At 34.1% G+C, this 11,443-nt stretch overlaps 1 protein-coding gene across 1 annotated transcript; it reads right to left on the bottom strand.

The window, feature by feature from the left end:
* Window positions 1-8,945: 8,945 nt before the first annotated feature.
* On the bottom strand, window positions 8,946-11,437 carry LOC106955850 (uncharacterized). The gene is made up of 5 exons (XM_015046278.1): window positions 11,185-11,437; window positions 9,949-10,299; window positions 9,743-9,865; window positions 9,485-9,528; window positions 8,946-9,395 (listed from the first exon to the last, which is right to left on the bottom strand). Exons 1-5 carry the CDS (start codon window positions 11,372-11,374, stop codon window positions 9,282-9,284), a joined length of 822 nt encoding a protein of 273 aa, XP_014901764.1. The 5' UTR covers window positions 11,375-11,437; the 3' UTR covers window positions 8,946-9,281.
* Between the last annotated feature and the right edge of the window lie 6 nt (window positions 11,438-11,443).

Here is an 11,443-nt window from a genome sequence, read left to right as displayed (position 1 = left end):
AGGGATGGAGAGCGCCACTTCACAAGAAACATCGCACAGGCTGCGGCAGAGAATACCTGATCCTGTAAGAAAAATGGATTGATGAACAATAATTTTTTGCTTTGATTTTCTTTTGTTCATATTCAATGGCTAAACTAACTAATTTTATTTCCATCTGCTCCACAGGCTGACAGTGGAAACAAAAACTATGCTACCTTGAATTTTTCTAAGCGTAAGAGAAAACGTGGAGGCAAGAAGAAAACAATGGAAACTCCCGAGTGTTTCTACTCTGAGATTAAAGTCTAAGGATCAATTAATATTCATGTATGAATAGCTTCCGAAGTTGCAAATTATGGATCTGGTCAGCTGGTCTCTTAGCGCAATTGATACAATTTTTTCCACTGGGAAACCGGATAAAGGGGAACCCTCATGTGCGATCCTTGAATAGGGCAGTGGTCGGACAATGGATCTCGGACGCAGAGTGGATATGGTGTGACCTTGGAGAACGTTGTTCGCTCAGATCAGGCGGAAGACCCTAAATTTGGCTGTTTGGATTTGCCACTGAGAAGCACCAGCGAGACTTTGAAGACAGGCAGTAAACTGATGTCAGCCTGACCTAAACAACTTATTGCTATCGGGACGGGGCTCTCCGGGCTGGCCATATATCCTCCCCTGGTTGTTATGTCTAAAGAAGGCTCTGTTAGGGTATTGCTCCTAATAAGATAAATAAAACGTGTTGTTTTTTTTTTTCCTTTTTTGCTGTCTTGGACATTTTACTATGCATATGCCAGTTAGTTGTATTATAATCCAGTAGTAGTTGGAAATTATACTTGAATGTCAAAGAAATTGCTCTTTTTTCACCTTAATCTTTACAGCTACTTATATTACTCTAGTTCAGAATTTCACAGATTTTTTTCAAAAGTTTTAAATATTGGTTTCTGTTCACAGATTTACAGTGTAAACAACCTGTTTTATGTCATGGTTTATCAGAAATATATAAATTCACATTTGATGCTTGCCATTATTGATGATTTGACTGTTTCATCATGATAAACATTGCAAAAACAAAGATTTTTAAAGCATTTTATTATTTTAGTTTTATAATGTGAAAACAAAGGGAATGATTAGAGAAAATTTTGACTAACTGGTGTTGAGAATAAATAATTCTGTGTTTTCCTCCGTCTCTTAGCTATTTGCATGCTGGTATAAACATACCTGCATTTGCATAGATCACATTTGTGTAAAGCTAAAGGAAATGACATGTTAGGGAACACCCTCAAAACCCTTTGTTTTGAGGGTGTTCAAAACCCTTTTCCCTCTTTAGGGCATAATTTAGAGATTAGCAAAGGAAATTACAAACTGTTGTTTGATGCCATTTTGCTCTGTTAGCCCATAAGTATAGCATGAACAAATGGACCAGCTGAATTTTAGTCTTATTAATTGAAATTCATGAATTCAACTCACTGACTCTCCTTCAACCTCATACATCAAGAACCTAATGGAGAAAGGATAATTCTCCACAATGGACAAGTTAATCAAATGATATAAGCTTCTTCATAAATATCCATTTTAATTAAATCAAAATTATTAGCTGAACTTAACTCTTTAGGATAAATGGATGTTTATGTTATATAAAATGGCATTGATAATTTTACAATTCCATCAGTTTTTCAGCTTGTTGAAGTTAAAATTATTTCTATGAATAAATTGAAGAAAAAAAATTAAGAAGCATGAAATGAAGAAAGCCAGTATGTGGCAGCCGAGAACAACCAAAAGTTCAGCAATAATGTTAGATACTGCATCAATGCACAATGGAATGGCAATCAAAGAATAAAGACATTATAACAAAGGCTATAGTTCAGATGTGTGCTGATGGTGAAGACTTGCATAGCGATTTGTTTAGTGAGGTGGAAGAGAAAATTAGTAGCAACTCGCTCAGAGATTTAAAAGCCTTCAGTGACAAGTTTAATCTCTCTATATCCCCACAATGATGACAGACTGCCTGTCGTTTGTAGGCTGATTGAGTAAGTCTATACTGTTTCAGGAATTTGCTTAACATCCGTTCCTTTCCACACTTTTAGGTTATTCACTAAATATCAAATATCTGTATTTCAAAACCTAAATGTAATTAGTTTCTATTGTGTTTTTCTGGTTATACTGACCACTAGAAGTACTTGTCACAAGAGCTACATTCACTCATTCCCACTCATCGATGCACATATTCACTTATTCTCACATATGCAGGCAGCCTGGGGTTGGGTGTCTTGCCCAGGGATACATGAACATCTGACAGGAAGAAGCTGGAACCCACAACTTTCACACTGAGCCACCGCCCCTCTAAAGGTCTCGTTCAGGTTTGTGATCATTTTCCCATCAAGTATCGCAAAGCAATTCAGCATTTATTCCTTTAATCTGCTTCAAAAACAGATTTTTAAAACACACTGGTATTTCTGAATTACATTATAGAAAAGCAGATTAAAACGCATAATTACAAAAGACAAAAACAAAACTTTAAAAAATAATTATATGCTTCTTATTTATAAAATATAAAACAAGAGCAAACACAACTTCACACTTTGGAAATTAATAAAATGAAGACCTTTAAAGATAAAAAGGTTCCTATATATAATGTTCAAACTAGCTTCACACAATGTATTTACATGACAGTAAACTCAATCTTTAATGGCTACTGCATGGACAAGAAGTTGTATTTAACTTGTGAGTACACACTTTCATCCATTGGTTTGTTCTTTCCATTCTTTGCTTTCCCTCCTAAGAAATGCAATGCTGCACATTTCACATCATTTTCATCATCAGCCTGCAAAAAAATAAAAGTAATGTTCAAGTTTCAACCACACAAATGTTAAATCAATACAAATGTATTTGATGTATATGACTACATACATTATCTTCTTGTTGGCCCAAATCATCATGTCTTGATGTTTTGTCTAAAATAAAATGACACATAAAAATCATACAGTTTCACAAGAACTGATACTGTATCTTTTGGTTCTAAAGTTAATATCTCTAAACACTTCAAAGTCTTTAATAGGTGTTCACAGTAAAGACTTTTCTTATCTGTGCATTTTCTTTACTAAAATATAAAAAATATATATTAAATTCAATAAATGACACTAACCTTTAATCTCTGTTTTGGTGTTTTTATGGGTTTGGTGACTGATGATGGTAAGATGTAAAATAACTGAAATTGTCAGGCAAATTACTACTGTAACCAGAATGACAAATGCTGAGTCTGATGATTTCTCTGAAAAACAAAAAGAACAAATTGGTGTTTANCAGAACAAGCACATGCTAGCAGCAGGTATGACGGAGAAATTTCTTCAAACTCATATGTTTATGATGGCCATCGATCTGGCAGTACAGGAGGAAAACGGAGCCGCTGCATGTAAGCTCGGCATGAACGAAACCATGGTTCGGCTGTGGAAGCACTTTCTATTGCCTTAATGCTGAAAATGTGCTATATAAATAAATTTACCTTTACCTTTTACCTTTAACTTTGGAGACGGAGGGCTGCATCCTTAATAAATCCAGCAGGTTTATTAGGAACGGAAAACTGAGAGCGGCGTATATATGTACGTTTTGAGTTTTTTTCAAAAAAAATTGTAGCTGCGACATATAGAATGGTGTGCTCTATAGTCTGGAAAATACAGTATGTAAAATATAAGTCATTGACCCAGTCATTGTTTTGCAAGTCTCAAGATTTTATCCTAATGTACCAAGTCAATTCTCAAGTCAAGACGGGTCACTGTCAAGTCCCAAGTCTGAAACTTTGAATTTTACGTCTTTTGGAATCTCTCTTTTCAGCAATGTTGCAAAAATATAAACATCAATAATAGTCCAAGTGTTCTTTTTTTAAAATCTGTATCTCAAGTCAAGAAACGTGCAAATTAACTTAAAAAGTATAAAAATAATTTTACTTTTATATTGTACAGTTGAGCTAAACTTAGCAGCAAGAGCAGTTTCATTTAAACTTAAATTTTTCAAAATAATCTGAATGAAAAATGCAAAGGCAGAACTTCATGATTAGACTCAATGGACTGACTGTAGTAAACAATCCGTTAATTCTCTATATTTCCTGACACAGATGTATTCAAATATACAAATTCATCTGCTGATGGAACTGTGACCCCTTTATTGTTATAATGGAGAGAAGAGCGATTCTCTTTCCTAACTTTAGGTTAAGAACCCTTTTCTAAAAAGGACTCCCGCTCACCATCCACCAACAAACTGGAACGTTATTCTTGGATGCGCTTGTAGGACCGGATTTAAAATAGTATCCATGTTAAAGTCAAACAATATAATCAACGCAGGCCAGAAAAACTTACTAATCACATATGGTTAGCTAAAGTCATCTATGTTATTGTAGCAAAAGTAAATCATACCGTTTTTTGCTGAGAATAGAACAGGAAAATACATCTCTACACATTTATCATTTCAAGAAATTAGAAAAGCTGAAACCAGTGTAGACTTTTCAATTTGGCTTTACATCCAATTATTTAGACCTACAGAACTACAGTAGGAGCCCTGTGGCTGTAGCTTTCAGAAAAATATTAGTAGCTACCAAAACAAAACTGCAGGCGATACTTCAGTGGTAACATCTGTAAGTGTAAAACCTTTTGATTTTTTTTTTAAGTTGTGTGTGAAAATAGAAGATTGAAGCGATATGCTTTTCTAAGAAATGGAAAAAAAACTGTGTGGCAGGAAGTATGTATGACATTTGCAATTTGCAATCACCAAATATAGTTTTTGTGACAACCAATGAGAATAATCTTACGGTGTGACAGACAGGATATTAGTACTAATGAAGCACCACCCACAGTAATTAAAAGCCCAGCAAAATTCCTACAAAGAGACAGGGTCAAGATGATCGTGTTATTGGTGACATTGCTTTGTCTTCAGCAGGGATGTGAGTTTTTGTTTTTATTATTCTAGCTATGTCTTTAAAAACAGCTTTTTCATTTAACGCTTTTGTTCTTTTCAGACACTCTTGTACCGATGAACATTGTTCAGACTGGAGAATCTGTGACCTTCAAATGTGCTCTGCCCAGTCAGTTTAGCAAAAGAGATGTCTACTGGTACAAGCAAAGACCAGGAGATACACTGAGACTGATTGTAACAGTGTTTTTGAGACAACAAAAACTTCCAACACATAAATTTGATCCGGAGATTCCTGACTCAAGATGGGAGGTAAATAATGATGAGAAATTTAGTCGTCTGACATTGTTGAAGGCGTCCTACAGTGATGATGGACTCTATCACTGTGAACTCTCTGCCTGGACAGGGAGTATTGAATGGAGTGGGACATATTTGATGGTGACAGGTAAATATGTTTTGTTTGTGTTGGATTTTTTCTAAATATTTGCTTCTAAAATTTCACCTTATGAACATAATAGAGCTGTGGGGAAAATAACAATATGTAGACTTATAAGGAAGACATAATCCATTTACATTGCATTTTAAAATTTAATTGAATAAAAACTAAATTTTATACATTAAGCGTCTCACTGAATCTGTCCATTCTTTAACAGAAACGCTAGAGGTGTATTTGGCATAGTTTAATTTACTTTTAAACTTTTCTTCTGTTGTGCAGATAATACTGTGAGGATATTGAACAACACTGTCATTCAGCAGCCTTCAGTATCCATTCCAGTTCACTCAGGAGACACAGCTACCCTTCAGTGTTCTGTTTTGTTTGACTCTGAGAAGATGGCTTGCTCTGAAGATTTCAGCATGTTCTGGTTCCAAGCAAAATCAAATACTTATCCAAATATGATCTACACAGAGGGAAACAAACATCATGAATGTGAGAAGAAATCTGACTCTGAGAAGAGTTGTATGTTTAATTTCTCCAAAGTTGTCAGCTCATCTGATTCTGGGATTTTTTACTGCGCTGTGGCCTCATGTGGAAAAATATTATTTGGGAATGGAACCAGACTGGAAATTGGTAGGATTTTTTCTTCGATACTTGAAATTAAGTAATAAAAAAATAATTATCAATTACAAATAATATCTTTTGTTGTTTTTAGTGGAGATCACAAGTTTTGAATCTATTGCCCTGGTGACTACCGTATCCTGCCTGGTTTTTTCTTTGATTTTAAATATTGTTCTTATTTTTTACCAAGCTCTGAGGGGAGGTCACAAAAGATCTCATGGCAAGTATTACAAAAAATTTAGATTTCTGTTATTTGTTTATCTGGGACTATGTAAAAGATTCATTGTTTTAAACAACTATAACTTTCTGTATTCTCTGTAGATTTGCCAATTTGGTATAAAGTTTGTTATGTCTTAGTTGGAAGGTTTTTGGCATATTTGCAACAATAAGTTTGGATGCCAACTTTGAAATTATAAATGTGTTAAATATGGTTTTGCATTGCCTTTGTTTGCATTTATTATCTGTGAAACTTGGCAGTCAAATTTGTAACTAAACATCAGTAAATATTTTATTCCCATCTCTAAACTTAAGTATTTTGTTTCTTACCAAGACTCTTGAAAAGTGATTTTGTCCATGCAACTTTGTAGCTCAGTCCAGCTTTTAATTATATAAAATTAAACAGGAGCTAAAGCTTTTGACACTTCTTAAAGTATGTTCACCTCTTTTTTTCCTGCATATTCGCTCACAACTATTACTTGACTTGTGTCACCATCGAATATAACAGATTTAAACATCCAAAGAAAATGGATCGAGTTTATAACTTTCTGATTTTTTTTTTTTTGTCAGGGATGGAGAGCACCACTTCACACGAAACATCACACAGACATCGAGAGAGAATACCTGATCCTGTAAGTAAAATGGATTGATGAACAATATTTTCTTGCTTTGATTTTCTTTTGTTCATATTCAACAGCTATTTGCACAAATTTAATTTCATCTGCTCCACAGGCTGACGGTGAAAACAAAAATTATGCTGCCTTGAATTTTTCTAAAAGTAAGGAAAAACGTGGAGGCAAGAAGAAACAAATGGAACCTCAGGAGTGTTTCTACTCTGAGATTAAAGTCTAAACATAAGTAAATATTGATGTGAATAATTGGACATAACTCTTCATGTAGAGTATTTTAACATACGTTTCAACCTATGCTAGAGCAAGATTTTATGACTTCTTAAGATATGTGGCTTTGCTTGACGGGTTTTATTCACGTATTGTGCTCGTCTTTTTGAAATGTTTGTATTTTTACTTTTATTAACACAATCCACTCCTGTTGGAATCATTGTAATATTCTTGTAATCAACTGTAAAAACAAAAGAATTTGAAATGACAGAAATTGCTTTGTATAACTGGACAACTTACAGAAGTATTTCTCACAAATATTGATGTGTCCCAGTGATCACCTTTCTGATGGAAAAATATTTTTGAAAATCAGATAATTTCTGGTAATGATTAAAATGTTTTTTTCTTGTTTTGCTTTTTGCTGTCTGGGACTTTATCCTCTGTACTTGTCCCAATTAGCTGCATTATAGTCCAGAAGTAGTTGAATATTATAATTGAATGTTAAAAAAAATTACTCCTATTTCACGTTAATCTTCACAGCTACCTATATTACTCTGAATCTGCTTTTCTTTTAAGTTTCATTCAGAATTTAATCTTTTTTTTCATTGTAAATACAATATCAATTTCCAGTTAGAAGAATAACAATGGCATCAGCTTGGTTTATGTCATGTGTATGCACAATATAAAATCTTATTTGATGCTCACCGGTGTTGATTGATTTGGTTGACCCATCAGAAGAAACATTGCAAAACAAAAGATTTCTAAAGTATTGCCAATCATGGAGTCTGCAAGTTCATTATAAAACTTTCACCATTATTTTAGATCAAATATTTTTATTGTATGCAAAAATGCTTTTTGAAGATGGCTCAAAGAGAAAGATTCAACACAGTCTCTTATTCAACTCATATCTTAGATTGTTAATAGTCAGGGCAGCTATTTAAAATTGTTTTCTGACATAAAGCAGCGCATAGTTTATTAATATATTTTCAGTGCAACATAGCTATGTGGTTAATGTATGAATCCCTTTACACCTTGAATAAATTTGTGTACTAAGGCAGTTTTAGCCATTTCAATTTTATAGATATATATTTATAAAATAAAGGGAATGGTGTGAGAAAGTTTTTAACTGGATAAGTTAATCAAAAATTATAGTACCATTCAGGAAGCCTCTTGATAAATGCCACTTTTAAACTAAAATTATTAGTTGTACCAAACTAACTTTTTAATTTAAGATAAATTGACATTCTGAATTTATGTTGGACAAAATGGCATTGATAATTTTACAGTTGCATCAGTTTTGCAGCCTATGGAAGCTAAAGTCATTTTTACCCCTAAGTTGAAACAAAAAAATGAAACATGAAATGAACAAAGCCAGTATGTGGCAGCCGAGAACCAAAAGCTGAGCGTAGTTACATATTGCATCAACACACTACACAGTGGCAGTCAAAGAATAAAGACATAACAAAGGCTATGGTTTAGATCTGTGCTGACAAAGTGAAGACTAGTATAGCGATTTGTTTAGTGAGGAGGAAGAGGAAATTAGTAGCAACTTGCTCAGATATTTAAAAGCATTCAGTGACAAGTTTAGTCTTTCTATATCATCACAATGATGACAGACTGCCTGTCTTCTGTAGGCTGATTGTGTAAGTCGTTTCAGGAACTGGTGAGAAACTAAGTAAATTGTGATGCTTAGCATCTATTCCCGTCTGCACTTAGTTTATTCACTAAATATATGTATTTCAGGAGCTAAATGGAATTAAGGTGCACTGTGTTTTTCTGGTCATACTGACCACATAAACCCATTGCCACTCATCAATGTACACAAACACTGATTCATAGATCAGCAGGCAGCCTGGGGTTCAGTGCCTTGTTGAGGGGCACATCGACATCTGACAGGAAGAAGCTGGAACCCACAACCTTCACACTGAGGTCTTTTTCACACCAAGAATTGCAAAGCATTTCCGCATTTTTTGCTTTAATGTCCTCCAAAATTAGATTTGTAAAACATATTGGCATTTCTGAGTTACATTGTTGAAAAAGGCATTAAATGTACAAAAGACAAAAAAAAAACTATGAAAAAAATAGCTATATACATTTTATTAATTAATTTATTTTTCTAAAATATAAAATAAAGCAACCATAACTTCACACTTTGGAACAAATCAATTCATAGCATGAAGACCTTTAAAGATAAAATAGCTCCCATATATGATGTTTAAATTCCTTTCATATAATCTATTTACATGACACTAAACTGAATATATAAAGCCTACTACATGGACAAGAAGTTGTATTTAAAAGTTAACTTGTGAGTACACACTTTCATCCATTGGTTTCTTCTTTCCTTTCTTTGCTTTCCCTCCTGAGAAATGCAACGCTGCGTAGTTCACACCATTTTCATCATCATTCTGCACAAAATAAATAAATAGCAGTAATAATCTTCATGTTTCCACAACATAAAAGTTAAGTGAATAAAAATTTGACAGATATTACATACATTATCATCTTCTTTTAGGCCCAAATCATCCTGTCTTGATGTGTCTAAAATAAAATGACATATGTCAATATGTTTCACAAGAACCAATACTTAACTGAAAATAATTTATCTTTTAGTTCTAAAAGTTGATATCTCTAAACACTTCCAAGTCTTTGAAGTTGAGAAAGGTATTCACAGTAAAGACTTTTCTTATCTGTGCATTATTTTTGCTAGAATATAAAATAAAATAATAAATTAGATTCAATAAATAACGCTTACCTTTAATCTGTTTTTTGGCTTTTTTCTGGGTTTGGTGACAGATGATGGTAATATGTAAAACAACTGAAATTATTAGGCAAATTACTACTGTGACCAGAATGATAAATGCGGAGTCTGATTTCTCTAGAAAAGAAAAGGAACAAATTGGTGTTTAAGGATTAATTTTAATTATCAATACAATTTATGTAAAACATTAATATTCTTACCAGCTTCCAAAGTAGTCCCATTTCCAAATAATATTTCTCCACAACTGGCTATAGCACAGTAGTACGTCCCAAACTCTGAGCTGCTGACATTGTGAAAGAAGCTATGAACACATTTCCTCTCATGTTTCCAACTACAATCGTCTTGGTTGATTCCATCCGTGAAAATGATTTCAGGGAGAGATTTCTGTGATCTGGCTCTGAACCAGAACACACTGAGGCCTCCTGGACAAGACCTATTCTTAGAGTGAGAGAGAACTGAACACTCCAGAGTTGCAGAATCTCCCAGTCTGGCTGTATTTGCTGGTCGTGACCGCTGCACAATTGTGTAGTTCATTGTTCTGTCATCGTTCCCTGCATAGTAAAAGAATGTTTACCAACATTAATGGTAGCACTCAAGAGTGAAGCCTTTGAATATTCCTAATGTATTTTAAAAAATACAATCAGAATATAAGCTAGCTCTTACTGTTCATGTAAAGCACAGATTTTTTGTCTTTTCAATTTTACACAAACATAGTATACATTACATTTTTTGTCATGATTTGCAGTAATAGGTGGTGAGGTAGATGCAGTGGACCTAGGTTGTAGCGAGAAAATTAAGATTTAATGATGAAGAAAGTCCAGGCAGCACGGGTGAGCATTAAGGCAAGGTACTTAACACTTGTAGCAACCAACGAGAACTGAGACAAGACGTAGACAAACAACATTCAACAAGAACCCAACAGGGGAACACAAACACATGTGGGGTTAAATATACCAGGAGTAATCAAGGGGAAACAAGAGGCAGCTGGAGACAATCATTCTTAAAACTAAATAATATTGAACACCTTATCACAATGATGCCATTAGGCAGTTTACAGATAAAAATTGCTTTGATTTTCTCAGTCTCTATTTGTGTGTCCTTCCAGAGTTTAGAAGACAACATAAAACATTATGAAAGGACCAGATTAGGCCACCATAACTATTCATTATCGAGTATGACAAATGTGATATAAAACCTTCTCAGTTATCAAAGCTTTTTTTTATTATCACTGATCAGTGTTTTGGATGTTCCAGCAGGTATTTTGACAATTTATCTTTGGTGATGAACTCCCCGTCTTTGAGATATCCTCTTGCTATCATCGTAATATTTATCTCCATCTGCAAATTCTCTATCAAGTCAGGGTTCTCTACCTGAGCCACCATAAAATGTTACCATTACTTCCCATCAGAAGAAATATATTGGAGTAAAATGAATACCTTTTATTGACAAATAGATCCCTCTCCAGATATTCTCAGTCCAGTCAAGGATTGCACAGTGATAGATTCCCTCGTCTTCTTTAGTTGTATTCAGAATCGTCAGATTGGTGATTTTCTCATAATATGTTGTCTTCAGTCTTGAGGCCGGCACCCCCGGTCCATACTTAGGGTCGGTATTTTTACGCAGCATTGTAATCACTTTCAGAGTATCACCTGCGCTCTGCTTGTACCAGTGGAGACTTTTAATACCCAACCATTC

This window comes from Poecilia latipinna, unplaced genomic scaffold, assembly GCF_001443285.1.
Source record: "Poecilia latipinna isolate Pla-1442-1.1 unplaced genomic scaffold, P_latipinna-1.0 Scaffold771, whole genome shotgun sequence".
Taxonomy (NCBI): Eukaryota; Metazoa; Chordata; class Actinopteri; order Cyprinodontiformes; family Poeciliidae; genus Poecilia; species Poecilia latipinna.
This window is presented reverse-complemented; position numbering and strand designations above follow the sequence as displayed.

Excerpts from the sequence above, each read along its gene's own strand:
- LOC106955850 (XM_015046278.1), bottom strand. The coding sequence starts at position 11,374 with ATGCTGCGTAAAAATACCGACCCTAAGTATGGACCGGGGGTGCCGGCC. Across the intron at positions 9,866-9,948 it reads TGGGACTACTTTGGAAGCTG|AGAAATCAGACTCCGCATTT; the intron begins GTAAGAATATTA and ends TTTCTTTTCTAG. Across the intron at positions 9,396-9,484 it reads GCCTAAAAGAAGATGATAAT|AATGATGATGAAAATGGTGT; the intron begins GTATGTAATATC and ends TATTTTGTGCAG.